Source organism: Crocuta crocuta, unplaced genomic scaffold, assembly GCF_008692635.1.
Source record: "Crocuta crocuta isolate KB4526 unplaced genomic scaffold, BGI_CrCroc_1.0 scaffold36, whole genome shotgun sequence".
Lineage (NCBI taxonomy): Eukaryota > Metazoa > Chordata > Mammalia > Carnivora > Hyaenidae > Crocuta > Crocuta crocuta.
Window position 1 is genome coordinate 3,891,454 of NW_027532203.1, and position 18,059 is coordinate 3,909,512.

An 18,059-nucleotide genomic window follows, 5' to 3' on the forward strand; every position below is an offset into this window, starting at 1 on the left:
GAGGGTGAGAAGAGGCATAAGGAAAACATATTAGGATGATGGAAATGCCATAAAACTGGATTGTGGTGACAGATGCATAAGTATAGAAATTTACCAAAAATCATTGAATTATAAATTTCCAAAGTGATTGTATGGTAGGTAAATTATAGTTGTTATAAATAGAGCTGTTAAAAAATAAATCAGTAATGGGATCTTGTTAAAAACTGAAGAAAGTAGAGTAGGTCCACAATAAAGAGCATCAGCAATAGATTCCGTGCATTTCAAACAGCATCTTCGAGAAAATACCATTTGGCAGTGCCCCCAGCTCACTCACAAAATAACCAGAAATATGTAAATGGGCAAAAAAGAAAGAAAACACTCTTCTAAAAATCATTCCAAATATGTATTGTCATTTTAAAAAGAGACAGGGTAAAAATATCGATCGGCTACAATATTTATATTCTCAGAATCACATTGATTTCACAATATCAAAAGGCTTACACAACTGACAACAGATAATATGCTCCCTTAGAAAAGAAGATGAAAATATGGGAATCCTCTTTGTCTGATACATTGTTTTATTTTGTCCTGACCTTAAGCCTGAATTTATGTTTTGCTAATGTGCTTCTAAAGCCTCTTTCTTCTGTGCAGTTTGCTGCACTTGCTGAGAAAGAAAAGGTAACACACAAATTGAGTAAATTACTGTTTTATTTTATTCGTGTATTCCGTCAAACCGTTATAACTAGAGGGACTCCCAGAGTCACGAGTCCATGTATTTACTGAAGACTTTGTTTCTCGCCATTAGTACACAAAATTACAAGAGGTTGATTTACTTCCAGAAGAAACCAACAGGAGATTATTTATGAGCCTTGATTTAACTAAGTTTTTACGCAGCACAAACAAAAGGACATTTCAGTTTGGAGAATTACAAACACGTGCACCGTTACAGTCACTTAAGTCAATGATTTTGCTGGTAAGACTGGAATGCAAGCAAGTAAGACCCTTTTTTTTTTTTTTTTAAGAACGAGCTATACCCACAGTCTTACTGATACTGCATCACTGGTTCTCTGCCAAGGCAGTGACTGTCCTAAGGAGAAGAGAATCTACCGAAGAAGAGGATGCTGTTGGACTCCTTGTGCCTGACGAAGAACAGGAAAGGGTGATTGCAATGAAAGTGTTCATATCCCGGTGCCAGCGTGAGGGCAAAGCCCACCCCGGTGCCGGCCGCAGTCTCAGTCCCTCCCTCGGTGACCGCCACAAAGGCCCTGTGCAGGAACTTCTCCGCCCGCAGCCCCGAGTGTGCGGACAGCCCCGGAGAGTCCGCTTTGTACTCGCTGAAGGCGTCTCCCGGCCCCACGGCTGCCAAGACGGCCTCCAGATCGTACCCATCCTCCACCTCGAACCGCGGCAAGTGCAAGGTCACGTTCCTTTCTTCCATATGCCCTGGGCTAGTCCACTCCACTAATTTTTCTGGAGTTATTTGATCTATAATCTATTCAGAAAAATGGTATGATTATCAATACAAAGCTGAAACACTGTAACACTGATTCGTCTCTGTTAGAAATGATTAATTTTAATAATGAACGAAAGAGGAAATGCTATTCCACTAGACCGTTGTCTATATAGCAGGCACTTGTCTTATACTTCTTTATTTTATGTATGTGAAAACTCAATAGTAGTAAATGAATTCTTAAGGATGAGAAGTTATTCCTTACTCTATCAATCTAACACATATTATTTCATTTTTTTCTACCCCCTTGTAGTCTTTTATGCATATATAACATATAATTTATATATAGTAAGTTGTATATTTATATAAATTATCTGTAATAAATGTTATAATTAATATATTTTACATAATATCTATATTTACATAGTTGCAATTGTGGTAAATATCCATGTTACTTCTTTTAATGTAAACTTTTTCAGAGGCCCATATCTCTCCTAAATGTCTTCAGACTGAATACATAATATAACCATCGGGCTGATAGATTTTGCCAAACATTCATCCACTCATTTCACAATCATCCAGTAAGTAAATAGGCAGCATGATAAATGCTGATAGATCTGGTGGATCCAAAAATAAGTCATGATGATGATGATGACCACAACAATGATGAATTTCAAACTAGGTATCTTAGTATATTTAATGCAGAAATGACTGATTTGACTGATTTTGCTTCTTTTAAACTGGAATTTTGAAGTCAGAGTATGAATACTCTTAAAGCTTTTGTACATATCGCCATCCTGCTATCCCAAATTGTTCCAACATGTAAAGTAACTGGAGATGTTTCACAGCCATAGAATAGCATCTGGTATTATAATAATATAGCAACCATCACTTACTGAGTGCTTTCTATGTACTGGACCTCTTCTCAGAGATATCTCAGGCTAGGTTTGAGTAAAGGGTGACTAAATCAAAGGGTTCGAGATTAAAGATCTTATGGATTTGGGATGATTATTATGTGTCAATGGAGGTTCATCCTTGGATTTTAAAAATTACCACTCTGGTGAGTGATGTTGATTAGGGAGGAGATTGTGTATGTGGGGGGCAGAGAGGAAATGGGAAATCTCTGTACCTTCCTCTCAATTTTGCTGTAAACCAAAACTCCAAAAAAATAAAAATCTTTACAAAGAAATTAGGGGCGCCTGGGTGGCTCAGTCGGTTGAGCGACCAACTCCATTTTGGCTCATGTCATGATCTCACAGTTCATGAGTCCAAGTCCCACACTGGGCTCTGTGCTAACAGAGCGGAGCCTGCTTGGGATTCTCTCTCTCACCCTCTCTCTCTGTTCCTCCCCCACTTGTGCCCCCTCTCTCAAAATAAATAAATACACTTAAAATTGTTTAAACAAATAAAAAGAAATTAATGGTCCAAGAAAGAAATTCAGGAGGTCTAATAGACTACAGAACAGGATGCAGAATTTGCTGTATGTGTACATGCAGTTCTTTTCTGGGAAAAAGGTGCATAGAGGTTAACCATTTCTCAGAATAGTGGCTGGTCTTTGGCTCTCCCAAATATTAAATGTTCAATTTTAGCTCATCCCCAAATATTTTGGTATTGGTTGTTTTTAATAAACCTAGTACTGTTTAACGCCCCTTTTTGACATCCATCTGTAGCTGCTGGACAGAGTAAGGAATACCTCCTGCTTGACAGCAGCTCCAAATCAAAAGTCCTGTTTCCCAGCTTACCCAGAAACAAGCTTTGGGACACAAAGCTTCAGGAAATGAAAGCAAGATTGGGGAGATGTGAGGCTTTACCTTCTCCAGACCATCTGTGTCATTGGGCAGCAACACAAACATGCTTAGGTCATTGTTTTTATATGGAATTCCCAGAATTTTGGCTTGCAAGTCCTCCAGGAAAGCGAAGCTATAGGCATGGCTCTGTGTCATCATTGGCACACATCTGCTCGTACTCTGCAACAAAGTAACAGAGCGAGCAATGTCAAAAGAGGCCTAAGACAATCAGGTTAGCCTACCAAAGTCATTGGCTCCACCTAAAATAGCACTAAAGATGCTTCAATCAGCACTGCTATCTACCAAGTACATTCGCTCAAATATGACTTTAGATTGTACGTTCCACATGTAAACACATCACATAAATAAATTAAGGGCCATACCTTATTCAGCCAAAATTCCTCCTCCTTGGTATTTTCTTTCTTAAACTCCCTGTCCCATTGCCCTTCAAAATAAACTATGTTCACCAGTGCCAGCTTGGTGAAGCTGTCTAGAGAACCATCTGGAAACAGGTCCCTGATTTTTTCTGCAAAATGAACAACAACAACAAAATTGGCCGATCTTCAAAATCACCAGTGCTATGCATGGCAGATGTGATGCAGGTGGACTTGACTCATCATTAAAAACCGAGCCAGGTCAGCACCTCAGGGCCTTGCCGACAAGAGGTTTGCTGGCAGAATTGTAGGGAGAGTCTCATTTTGCCCATAGCCCATTTATCCCATTGGATAAATTGAAATATGGTGGTTAAGAGTTCAAATTCTGGGATCAGACTGCCTCTGTTAGCATCCAGTTTTGCCTCTTACCAGTTGAGGAATATCGGGCAAGTTATTTAAGCTCACTGTGCCTCAGTTTCCACATCTGCAAAACAGGAATAAAACCTGCCTCATGGAGTGGTTACGAGGAGTAGATGACTTAATATGCATAAAGCACTTAGACTGTTATCCAGCTCATGATAAGCACACAGTAAGTGTAAGCTATTATTTTTACCCATTTGATACAGTTACCACCTGAAACTTAGGAATTTCTTATATTATTGGAAAAGGAGCAATGTTTTTGTCTCTGGGTTTAGCCCATCCCACACTAAATTCTGAAGAATATTGCCTGCAATCAACCGTTGATAGACCCTCTTTTTCCCTGCTCTTCAAATTTTATTTTATTTTTTGGACTAAGTATGAAGATGGAAAAATTGCATTGTGAAATAATAACGTCTTCCTGATAACTGGAATTTTAAAAATGTGTTCTGAAACTCTAACACTAAAGTATCAGCTTTTGCCCCCAAAGTGCATTTCCGTATTAATAGTCCTCTCTGGTATTTCTTGTGTGTTTGGCTCATATTAGGGGATACGGGGAGAGCATGACGTGAGGGCTTTGTCAGTTTCTCTGCTGTGGATGGGGATGAAAGTTACCATCCCAGCATGATGCTCTAGGGCAGATGAAGCCCAGGCAACCCCAGCTGAAGGCTATAATGGCAGGTCTTGTTGGGAGGGGAGCTAAATGTTTCTACTTGACAAAGAAAAAGGAAACACTCTGTGACATTTCCTCTTATGGACCCAAACTCAGAAAGAAAGGCTCTGATATAAAGGAAAAGATGTGAGCCCAACACAGACATAAGTCCAGTTTCGGAAGCCCCGAATATACTGTGATCCACAGCCACGTGCACATCATTCTCCACTAGGTGTTTCCATGAAGATGGCTTCCGGTGGGCCCTCCCTGGTGCCTCGTTGGCTCTCTCCCATTTGTTGAGACCATCCCACTCTCTGTAATGTCTTCTCCCCGCCCCCCATGCTCAGCCTTGCCCTCCTAACCCTGAAAAATTTATCTCAAGTCTGCAGCCCCCAAAAGCTTGTGCACTCTAGCACCCCCTGGGTGTGAAGGTCTTCTCTCAGAGCAGGTGCTCAAGAAGTGTTTTATCATGAATGACCCATCCATACTGTACCCTTTGTTTGGCTTTCGACCCAGGAATTAATCTTCTTTCGACTTTCATCTGCTGCATTTACAAAGTCAACAGGTTCCAGAGATGCATGGTAATGTTTTTCCACATAATCTAAGTATTTCTTTAGGAGGAACAGGGAAAGAGTAGAAAGAGGTTGAAAACTCAATTTATTAAAAAAAGGAATTCAGTTTATCCATTTCCAGCATCTCTAAATAAATGTATCTGTACATTAAGTTGGCTGTACATTAAGATGGCTGGGAAAATCACTTTTGAGCACTTCCAAGCACATTTCTGGCAGGTGCAATAGGGTTAAGGCAAAAAGTGGATTTAGACTGCTGGAATTAAACAGAAGCTCCCAAAGGGCCTGAATGTCTGGAGAAGAGGCAGGGGACACACCCAGTGACATGGGCTGAGCCAGGCAGTCAGCTCAGGCAGCATGCCTTCAGGACCCACAGTCCTAAAACAGACATTAGCCATTCATGAACACCACTCACAGATGTGGTGGACACAGCAAAACTTACTTGAAGGAAGAGGTATGTCTTTTCTCCAAAGAGCCTGTTGGCTATTCTCAGTTCATAACCATTAGTGGATTTGCCTATCTCACTCAAAAATTCTTGGAATTGTTGATGTATCTCTTCTGTCTTCTCAATCTTCAAAATCAAAACAATAAATATGTCATATATACTCTATGCTGTATTCTTCAAGTCAGCTCAATAAAAGACAATGTTATTAAGAAAATCGTAAGGAAGAGAAAATGCATGTGCAGTATTGTATTGTGTTTATCCAAAAAAAATCTGCATCTAAGTGGACCTGTGCCATTCAACCCCATGTTGTTCAAGGGTCAACTGTCTGTGAATATCAATGACTGGGGACTTCAAGGCCAGTGGGTTTTCAGGCCCCACTCTCTCTGTGCAACTGTATGAAATGGACAAATGTACACTACAAGTGGCACAGATATTAGTATAATCCCCTTGGCAAATAATTTGGTAATACTTAACAAAGTGGAACAAAAAGTTAAATGAACATAAAGTTAAATTCAAAATAAAGTTGAATAAAGTTAAACCCTACCTGCCAGATATATACTATAGACCAGTGGTGCCCCATAGAAATATAGTGCAAGCCACAAATGTGAGCCACATATATAATCTTGAATTTTCTAGTGACTACATCCTTAAAAGTAAAAAGCAGATGAAATAAAATGTAATATATTTTATCAAACCAAATATACCTAGAACATCATTTCAACATAACTATGATATACAAATATATATTAACATACAGGTATGGTATATTTTTTCAACAAAATAATACATAAAAATTAACAAGATATTTTATATCTGTGACAAAATAAAAAATGTATTCTTGGTCTCTTTCTCCAGTTCCTAACACAGAGCTCCTAAACCTTGTAATTTGCTGAGTGCAAATTCCTGGGTGCCAGGAAGCATCTTTTCTTTCAATATTTTCTCTTTGATCCCAGTTCCTGACACAGAACTTCTAAATCCGTTGGTATTTTCTGGGTGATAGGAGCATCTTTTGTTCCAGCAACTTCAAGATGGGGGCTAGTCATCAGAAAAGACCAAACCATAATTAGAAGCTTGGAACTTACAGCCTCATCTCCCATCCTCCAGGGAAAGGAGAGGGGCTGGAGACAGAGCTAATCATTGATGATGCCTATATGATAAGGCTTTCATAAAAATCCCTACCCTACAATGTTTAAAGACCTCTGAGTTGGTGAACACATCCATGAGCTAGAAGGGTGGTGGGCCCCAAACACTTTGGACAATCTGAGACTTAACACCCTATATACCTTTTCATATGGCTATTTGTTGGTATTTTTTTACAAGAAACCAGTGTTTCCCTAAGTTCTCTGAGCCAATATAGCAAATTATCCAATTTGAATAGGGGGGTAATGGGATCCTCTGATTTGTAGCCAAGTTGGACAGAGTGTGGAACCTACTTCCTTACAATCTGGGAACCTACTTCCTTACAATTAGCATCTGAAGGAGAGCAAGTCTTGTGGAACGAAGGCTTTTAACTTGTGGTGTCTGCACTGACTCCATGCAGTTAGTGTCAAAATTGCTTAATGTGAGGAAACACAAACACTCAATGTCAGAAGTGTTGTGAGTAGAAAAACAGTTTTCCTTCAACATTATTTTCTCATACTAGGATCTTGAAATCCAATGTATATTTGACACTTAGAGCACCTTTCAGTTTGAACTAGATATATTTCAAATACTCTGTAGCCAATTCAATGGCTGCCATATTTGAAAGCTCAGGACTAGAGAGACTATCATCCAGGGAAACTACAAGGTTTGTATAGGAAGGGTCATTTGTTTGTAATAAGAAGGAAGAAAGGAAGCAAGGAAGAAAGCAATCACCTATGAACAGGATAAATGGGTTAACAGCCATGAAAATGAATCAAGGACTACAAGTATCCACCTAAAATAGATGAATCTTATAAATATAATTCTGAGCCAAAAAGAATCAGGTTGCAAAGAATAATAAAATTTTTTAAAGTACAGAAATAATAACCACCAAGTTCAGGATTGTGGCACATCTTCTTTCAGGAGAGGAGGGGAACGTGTTCAAGGAAGGTACTTGGGGCATTAGCTAATTTGTCAATAGTTTATTTCTTACTCCAGAGGGAAGAGTTAAAAGTTACTCGGAATTGCATTATTCAGAATTACAGAAGTGTATAAGGATTCCTAATACCTTGGGGTGCCTGGGTGGCTCAGTCGGTTAAGAATCCAACTTTGGCTCAGGTCACGATCTCATGGTTTGTGGGTTCAAGCCCCGCATCAGATTCTGTGCTGACAGCTCAGAGCCTGGAGCCTGCTTTGGATTCTGTGTCTCCTCTCTCTGCCCCTCCCCCACCCGTGCTCTGTCTCTCTCTCTCTCTCTCTCAAAAGTAAATAAACATTAAAACATTTTTTAAAATAAAGTTAAAATCTTCCCTTAATATTAAGGGTTTATTACTATATAATACTAGCAACCCTACTTGGCTGCAGTGATTATAATTGCTTAAAACCAAGTATAAACTATTACCCCTTCTACACATTTTCCGAGGGAGCCCACATCAACAACACAGACATAATGAAGACTAACACATATCTCCTCACCTTTTTTTCTTCAGTTTTTATTTTTGAGCTCTCTGTGTCTTTCTCAGAGGAAAGCATCTGAAAGGACAGAAAATATTATGGTTGTGGGTGGAATAGAGAAACCCTCACATAGAATCAGGCCAGGGAAGTAGAATGTTTGTTCAAGAGACTTCAGTGGTAAATGGGTAGCATCTCTCTCCTCGCAAAGCCATGCCCAGGTCTGGACTGCCCATTGATCTCACCTACACTGGCATCTCCTTTCATGTATGATCTTTGATGTGCCATTTATAGCCTAGTGGGGATTATGCAACTTCCTCCAATAGGTTTTGTTCTTCATGCTCTGTATTTAATAATGAGCTTAAAGACTTTCGACAAAGCCACTCACTCTGCCCCCACTCAAAGGAATTTCAAGCACCAGGAAGCAGATGGCCTGGCGATATTTGGAGAGGGACCAGGACTTCCCTGATAGACATGAAACTGCTCCGTGTCTTCACATGCATTCTCTGTCTCCTGGACCCATTTCAGGGTGATGGTGGAGGGCTGCCCCCAGAGAAGAGCCTGCTTGGACAGCAATGGGAGCCTCCTTACCTTCCGTAACTGCACCGCGGTGGCTCCTTGGGCCCCGAAGACCAGCATGCCGATGGCGGCTGAAATGCCCACGGGGGAAAAGAAGATGTTGCCATCTTTTACCTTATTCAGCTTTTGGAAAAGATTAAACCCAAACTGAGTGTAGGCTGCACCGAGCGAATCCATGAAGAATCCAGCAAGATCTAGAACAGCAACAACAATCAAAACCAAATGAGCTCCTTCCACCTATTTGAGTTGCTTTATATCCCAGGAGCCCTTCCTGATTCTCTTGATCTCCCTGCATTGATTCAGAAAATAGAGGTTTTCATTCTCCCAGGGAAGGGTCACTGCTGCCTGCTTCTCACCCTTTCCTTGGCCTTCTCTGGACAGGAGACGGGAGTCAATCCGGCATCTTCCAAAGTTTCTGTTCTCACTCCCCCAGGCAGCAGGGTTGACACCTAAATGGTTCTCTTTTCTCTTGTTCTCTGCCAGGGCCTGCCTGCGTCTGCCTGCCCACCGCTTCCTCCCGCACTAACCTGCCCCAGGCAGGCCGAGCCCTTGCCTGCTCCTGTCTGACCGTCTGGCTGCTGGCCCGTGACCAGGCCACGGGAAGGCCTGGGAATTCCTCCTGACCTCAGGTCTCCAAACCAACCTTAAAATAATAAAGTCAATAGTGGCTCCTTCTTGGATACTTTCTATCTCTCAACTGATTAAAATCTAGTGCAGAGAGAGACAGGATAGATTAACTGTCTTAAACCCCAAACCCTAACTGCATGAAAATTTGAGTCTTGTCTGAATTTTCCCTAAAGGGCAATGACAGATCTCTTTGCCATGGGTTATTAAGTAGGGGCAAAAGTGTTTTCTTTCCTCCACTTTTCTATATTGTTTCAGGCTTGTACCATGAGTTCATATTACTTTTGTAATCACACACACACACACGCATAATTTTAAAGAGCAATTACTATTTACCAAAACAAACAGTTAAAACACATTTTATGCTTTCTTCACCACCAGCTATGTTACAACTAGTTAATGAAGGCCTTAAGAAAAATCCTAAAACAAGAATGAGATTAATGCAGAAGAAATGTTTTGAAAGCCTACATACTTTGAGGGGTTTTTTGAATCAAGGGCCCATTCCTGTGAAAGCATTCCACGTCTGCTGTTAAAACTTCCATTTCAACCCCAAGTTTCTTTACAAGGATTCCTTGCGAGTTAACTCGGAAATAAAATCAGTCAGGGTGCCTGGGTGGCTCAACTCAGTTAAATGATATCACAGTTTGTGAGTCTGAGCCCTGCATCAGACTCTCTGCTGAGAGCTCAGAGCCTGGAGCCTGCTTCAAAATCTGTCTTCCTCACTCTCTGCCCCTCCCCCACTCATGCACATGCTCGCTCTCTCGCTCTCTCTCAAAAATAAATAAAACACTAAAAAAATTTTTTTAAAGAAATAAAATCAATTAACATATTGTCAAACAAGATGATGATATATTGTCATGACTATGTAAACACTGAAATGAATAAAACCACCCCAAGGAAAATTACGCACAATGAACGTACGTCTTTCAAATCAATAAACATCAGTGTTCCCAAAACACCAAAGTCTCAAGTTGAAGCTAAAGAAGGAACTTACCTGGTTTCTGGAGAGAAAGAGGTGGCTAGGAAAGGTACCAGGAAGCATATGTTATATGAGTTGTTGAGATCTTTAATTTATAGGGCTCTCTCTCTGTCCCTCTCTGCCTCTCCCTAGTCATTATCGTTGCATTTCCAGTAAAACAATTTTTGGTTTCTCAATGACAATTTCCCTAATAAAATTACCACACAAGATTAATGACAAAGCCGAGGGTTACATTTCCTATTTCTTCCACTCACGGCCATGAAGCTGCGCACTTGATGTCATCAACTGTTTTGGGAACTGTAGCTCACAAAGGGTGCACATTAGGACACAGAATAGAGCTTAAATTCTAATCCCTTACAAAGGATTTTGGAGGCTCACTCAGAAGATCAAAATCAGCCAGACAGCAACATAAGATTAAAAGCAGGAACTCAGCCCAAGACCAAAGAGTAACATTAGAATGGCCAAGTTAAATAGATATGACTCAGGTGGAAAACCCATCAGAGGGCGGGCCTTCTTCATCCCCAGTGATCTTTAGGATCCTCTGGAAAGAATTGTTTAGAGGACTGGTTCTCCACCTTGGATACATGCTAAAATCTCCTGGGAAACAAACAAAACAAAAACTAGGCCAAGCCCTACCCCAGATAACTAAGTCAGAATTTCCTGGGGTGGGAAACAGACATCAGAATTTTTATCACTCCAGGTGATTATGATGTGCAGCCAAGGTTGGAAACCACTGGTTTATAGCCTGACAAAGATCTGAGTTAATACATACTTTACTTGCAAGTACAGAGCTGTGTCCTGGCAAGCCCAGTCTCTGCAATAAAGTTAACTTAGCAGTTGCATTGTTTTAGGAAGCCAAATGCAAAGAAGAAAATGAAGGAAAACAATCTTGTTCGATTTAAAAAACAAAACAAAACAAGAAAAAGTAGTGAGAAGAGTTTGGGCAGGCAGCTAAACATACACGAGAGCATGTGTACACACATACACACACACACACACACACACACACACACCACTCTTGTTCTCAAGCATTCCCTCCATTAATTATGAAATCCCTCTTTTTAGTTCATTCAATAAGCATTTGTTGAGAGCCTACTATGTACCAAACACTGGGCTAAGGACCAATAATTCATAGCATCCAACGAGCCCACTGATTTCAGGAAAACAACCCTGCTTCCAAAAAAACAAAAACCAAAAACCAAAACAAAAACTCAATAAAAGATTACACCTCCAAATTTCTAGTTTTTCCTGCTAACCCTGAGGCATCCCTATTGGCTCTACAAGTCCATTAAAGAAACAGTTCTTGGATTATTTTCTTTGGTCTTGGGTAAAGCGTGTGAAGATGTCATTGTTGCCAAGAAACAAATCCTAGAAGGACAGCTTAGCTCTTCCCTCTCACCTGCGTGTCTGCCTCAGGAAGCAGCTCAGTGATGCACCTTCTAAGGGCATGGTCATGTGTGTGCCAATCTCAATACTCACAATTTGCTTTCGGTTTTTTTAATATTCTCAATACAGCTCTTCAAGCAAACTCAGAGCAGTATTTAATTAACTTTGCTTTCTGATTATCATTGAGAAACACACCAATTAAGCAAGGTTTGGAAACAATCAGCACTTGGTTGTGGAGTTGACCTTGGATGCCAAGGAAGTAAAGGTGTTAGTTTTTTAAAACGGTATGGAATCTTTGAGTCAGCAGTAGTGCTCCGTGTTTGAACCTCTCTACTGGTATAGGTCTTCTCATTTCTTTCTCTGTGACCTTAGGCTCCGAAGTATGGCCCAGTGACCTCTGCCAGCCCTCCACTTTTTCCTAAAGTATTTCCTCTACGAGGCAGTTTCACAGGGAGGCCTGGCTTTCCCCTGAAGACCACATACCCCACAATCTTCCCTTGGACGATCACTCATCTCTTGGGATCAGGAAGCAAGATCCCCATTCCTAGTCCCTCTCCTACTATTGTGCCTTCCAAGCCTTTCTTCCTTCAACACCTGCATTGTTCCCTTTAGAGATTTACCCCATCTTGCTGTGCCTTTCCCCACCCGTATCTACCCCCCACCACCTCTCCACATAGGCATGGTCTTCCTGTCCACTCTCACCCCACTGCCCCTCTGTATGTCTTCATAGTCTATGCTGGGGGCAGCTCACACTTTCCTGGCCTCACCTTCCCTCTCTTCCTGTGGTCCACACTCATGGTCACACTTGGGTGTCATCACCACCAGGAAGTGCTCTTGCTGGAAATTACTGGACACTGAAATTCCTTCCTCTGATTACAGATTCTTATCCCTGTTCTTCCCAAACCTAATTTTCAATGTCATCACAACCTCCAGTCGTTGGACCCCTCCCCAACCTTCTATTTCATCAGCCTCTTCCTCCCAGTATCAAAATTCTCCCAGAGCTAGAAAATACATTCACAATTAGAAACCATAAAAGTGGTTCCAATGTTTCTGGGTGAGGAAATGAAAATAATTAAGCCCTGAACCAGAGTGCTAGAGGGTTCCCATCTATCCCAAGTTTGGGCACAACCTCGGCATCCGTGCATCAGTCTGTGACTGATGTTGACATGTAATACTTCGTTTCCAAGCCTGTAATGTAATGGATGCCAATGGGTCCCAACCAGATCCCTTTTTCCAGCACGCGCTCCTGTCACCTGGCCGCCATTTTGTCTGACAGTTCAACTGGGAACCATGCAGCACCCCACCCCCAGGCAGAGCACACCTCAGGTATGACTCACTGGCATAAGATATAAAAAGATAAGACAGCTCCCTTACACCAAAACAGAATGGATTTTGTGGTGTATATTTTCCTCCAGAGCTTTTGCCATGGGATCAGAGTGAATCTAATCTCGGTTTCCCTTCTCTGTCCTGCTTCTCTCAAAGAAACCCTCTCCTCTCCTCCCAATCCAAAAAATTCCCTGAACAAGAACCTCTGTCTTCAGCACTGCTTCTGTGGGAGCTGAACAAGGCCATGTGTCTTCATATCTAGCCCAAGGTCTCTCATTGATTTTGCTTTCTAAACATTTCTTGGCAATTCTTGCAAATACTATCCTTTAGATTAACTTTTCGATCAGTTTATAAAGACCAATGAAAATTCCCCTGGGGATTTACATTGGAACCTTTAGAATTGCCATTAACATGTCCCTCAGTAGAGTTTATAGATAGAAAGAAGTAGAGAAGGAATAAGATAGAAAACCAGTTTTATCTTTATGATGAAAAAATTAAACAAGTATGCCCACTATCACTGCTTCCATTCAAAATTGAACCAGGGCTTGGGGGGAAAGAATAGAATAGATAAAGAAGATGTGGTTTATATACACAATGGAATACTACATGGCAATGAGAAAGAATGAAAGCCTGCCATTTGCAGCAACATGGATGGAACTGGAGGGATAGTATGCTAAGTGAAATAAGTCAGTCAGAAAAAGACAGATATCCTATGTTTTCACTCATATGTGGATCTTGAGAAACTTAACAAAGACCATGAAGGAAAGGAAGGATTAAAAAAAAGTTAAAGAGAGGGAGGGAGACAAACCATAAGAGACTCTTAAATACAGAGAACAAACTGAGAGTTGATGGGAAATGGGGGAGAGGGGAAAGCAAGTGATAGGCATTAAGGAGGGCACTTGTCGGGATGAGCACTGGATGTTGTATGGAAACCAATTTGACAATAAATTATATTTTNGGTCTCTATAAAAAAAATCAAATATTGTTTATATACTAGCAACATAATGAAATGCAAAAACTGAAAAAAATTTAAATATATGATTTGAAAGAGCACCCAAAACCATCAGACACCTACTAAAAATGAAAGATATATAAGCCCCCACACAGAAAAAGCTCAAACATAATACGGGGAAGTTAGGAAGACCTAAATAGATGGAGGAATGTTTTGTTTATGGTTTAGAAGACTCAATATGGCAAAGATGTCAGCTCTCTCAAAATTGATCATTGCAATCTCAGTTGAAATCCCAGGAGGTTTTTTCTGTTTTTCAAAAAAATTGAGCAGCTGATTCAGAGCTGTGAGAATAACCAAAACACTCGTGGAGAAGGAGAGGGAGATAAGACATATTCTATCAGGTAGTAAGACTTGTCTTTAAATAACTAAGTGTGGCAAAAGATACGGCAGAAGAAAGGCCCACAAAGATCTCTGTGCATATCGGCACACTAGATTTTTTTTTTAAGTATTACTGCAGAGCAGTGGAGGGAAAGTGATATTTTCCACAAATTATGCTGAGACAATTGGCTATCCATTGGGAAAAAAGAAATCTTGACTACTGCCTCACACCATATTCAAAATATCAACTCTAAATGACCTGCAGAGCTAAATGAAACAAAACCAATACATTAACATTAATAGTAAAGATTAATAAATTGGACTACGTAAAAGGTAAAAGCTTTCATTAATCAAAATGCATTATTAACGTTGAACATACACATACTCCAGGATCCACCTAAGATATACACCCAACAGAAGTGTGTGCTCAGGGGCACCAAGAGACACATTCAATGGTAGGACATAGAAATAAATTATGGTGTAGTTACACAATAAAATACTACACAGCCATGGCAAGAAATGAACTAAAACTATAGTCAACAAAATGGATAAGCATTAAAGGCAATATTGAAGAAAAGAAGCCAAATGCAAAAGAATATAACTGTGGGACTCCATAAGAAGTTCAAAAGCAAGCAAAACTAAACTATAATGCTACAAGTCATCATGACGAAAGTAAAAATTGGAAAGCAATGCAAGGGGGATTTGAAGTGATGGTAATGTTATTTTTTTTAACCTGGATGGTGATGGCATGGATGTTCACTGTTTGACAATTCATAGAACTATATGTTTAACTATTTTTAATTTAAACATAATGTTCTATACTAATGTCTAGAGTTAATCCCTCTTCATTCCTCAACACCACCACCTCCCATTTCTCATTTTGAGATCATCTGAATCTTAATTTTTTTAATAATTAATTCTAACTTAAGCTTGAATCACGTTTTACTCTTCTTTTATTTTTTCTTTTTTTTTTTGTTTTTGTTTTTTTGGCATCACAGCTATTCATAGTTCACATTTTCTCTGATTCATCTTTTAAAAATTTGCAGTAGAACTTCTAGACATTCCTTCAGGTTAAAGTGTACAGATAGTCAACTAAGTCTTTGCTCATGCATTTTGCTGCCCCCCTTGACTAACAGTTTGTATGGTACACACTATAATTGCATTTCCTTTTTCTCAGAGCTTCAAAATATTGCTCTGTGTCTTTTTGCAGGGCCAAAGTGCAACCTAAACTCAATCTGACTCTCATTCTGTTTTATAAATTATATTTGTTTTGACTCACAAAGCTTTAAGAATACTCCCTTCTTTCTCCGATTTTCCATAATTTTGCCACAAGGTAAAGTGTAGGTTCTCGATGGGCCCTTCCAATCTGTGTGAATTTGTTTCAGTTCTGTGCATTTTCTTGTCCTATATCTTTGAGTACTTCCTTCCCTCAGCTCTCTCTGTTCCTGAAATGCCCACCAATGAATGTTGGAGCTTCTTCAACTACCTGGCATGTCCTGTAATATTTTTTTAACGTTTATTTATTATTGAGAGACTGAGAGAGACAGAGCATGAGTGGGGGAGGGGCAGAGAGAGAGGGAGACACAGAATCTGAAACAGGCTCCAGGCTCCGAGCTAGCTGTCAGCACAGAGCCCGACGCGGGACTCCAACTCACAAACCGATAGATCATGACCTGAGCCAAAGTCATACGCTCAACCAACCAAGCCACCCAGGCGTCCTGTAATATTTTAAATGTCCTTTCTTTCTTTTTATCCTTCTATGCTACATGTTGTAGAATTTCATGACTCAGTCTTCCAGCTACTCATTGGTTGTGTTCATTCTGCTATTCAGTCAGCTTACTGACATCTTGTAATAATTAAGCTTATTTCCAGGAGCTTTAAATAAAATCATAACTTCCTATTCTTATTTTATATTTCTTAATGTATTTTATTTGATCTATTAATTCTATTAAAGCTGATTTCTTTCTTTCATGTGGTTATTTCTTGCACACATTTGGTAATCTATGTCATATGCTTATCTCTGTATTTGAGATTCCTCATTAGCCATATAAGGCTACTAGCAGCTTATACCCCATGAGTGGGAACTTGGCCATCTCGGTGACAGTGGCAGTCACCTGGGGGCATGACTATGCCTCTGTGTCTCAAGTGGACCCACTTACAGCTGGGGGCAAAGACCTCTGTCACTCACTGCCTGGCACAGGACTGGGGCAGGAAGACGCACACCTGGCCTGCTCTTCCTACTGAATTACTCGAACTTGCCACCATGATGGTGACCCACCTGGTACTCCCCCTGCCCTCTGAATTCACCACCTCAAATCTCAAAGAACACCGAAACCCAAAACTTTCTCTCAAGTAAGTCCTTGACCCTCAAAGTTCATGCTTGCAAAATAAAGAATTAGAAATAAATGACCTCTCATACTCTTTATTTCTACTTGGAAGGATCTATTGGGCAGTGGTTAGAAATCCACATTATAATATCCAGCCAGACTGCCTGATTCAAATCCCTAGTTCAATCACTTGTAACCTGGGTGACTTTGTCAGTACTCGCTCTGCGCCTCAGTTTTCTTGCCTGTTACCTATGGATACTGATAATAACCTGCCTCTGAGGATGATTGAGAAGTTTAAATGGGCTAACACAAATAAAGGTCTTTGATCAATACCAGTACACATAAGTACTCAACAAATATCAAGAACTATTACTCTCCCAATTCAGAGATTTTGTGACTGTAGTCTTTATTCTCAATATTGAAACTCACCCATGCCTGGACCTGACATTAACAACAGGAACAGCATCAACAACAACAACAACAAAAAATAGTGCCGAAGGGAAGAGGCACAGCTGCCAACAATTTGGGGACATAATTAGAATTTAAAATCAAGAATTTCTCTTCTTCTTTTGATTGTCAGTTGAAATCATATTTTTACTGGATGAATTCCTCACATTTTGGAGCCTTTGACTACATTGGATTCTACTTCAAATCACATGAATTCAATCTCAATTCCAATGGTGTTTATAGCACGGTGCTAGCTGCTGGAGATAAAACATACTATGCTCACATATGCAGAAATACAGCCAGGAAGGATTTTCTGTTGCATTTACCACTTGACTGGGCAAGAAATTCTTTAATCATATATTTCCCCTCAAACCTGTAGACTAGGTTTCCTTGGCTTCAGAAATTTAATACAACATGAATATCTAGGGACTGTCTGTTTACCCTTTATAAGTGAGCTATTTTCTTTTTTGCCCAAATGCTAAGAGAATTATTTTCTCAACCTTTTATTTTTATAAGTTTTTTAGCAAGTCAATTTAAGACCCATCTAATCAGGTGACTATCCATGTTAAGAAAGTTTTCTTTAATGGTGTCTTTAATTATTAATTTCATGCCAATTAATATACTTGCTTTCTTGGAAACACCATAATTCTTAGGTTCTCTACAGCTGCAAATTTCCCTTTTATTATTTCCTGTAAATCTTAAGACAAATGCTGAAATACACCCTATTCATCACTAATTAAATTTTCCAGTACATCAGTTCTGTTTCTTTACTGCCTCTAAAATTTATTTAAATTTTGCTATTATATTTTTAGTTCCC

General features: G+C 39.9%; 1 protein-coding gene across 1 annotated transcript; it reads right to left on the reverse strand.

Annotated features, from left to right (window-relative positions):
* Positions 1-415: 415 nt before the first annotated feature.
* SERPINB13 (serpin family B member 13) lies at positions 416-9,241 on the reverse strand. Its single transcript, XM_077777628.1, has 8 exons — positions 9,180-9,241; positions 8,836-9,017; positions 8,269-8,325; positions 5,671-5,799; positions 5,153-5,270; positions 3,600-3,742; positions 3,241-3,396; positions 416-1,471 (listed from the first exon to the last, which is right to left on the reverse strand). Exons 2-8 carry the CDS (start codon positions 8,998-9,000, stop codon positions 1,067-1,069), a joined length of 1,173 nt encoding a protein of 390 aa, XP_077633754.1. The 5' UTR covers positions 9,001-9,017; positions 9,180-9,241; the 3' UTR covers positions 416-1,066.
* Between the last annotated feature and the right edge of the window lie 8,818 nt (positions 9,242-18,059).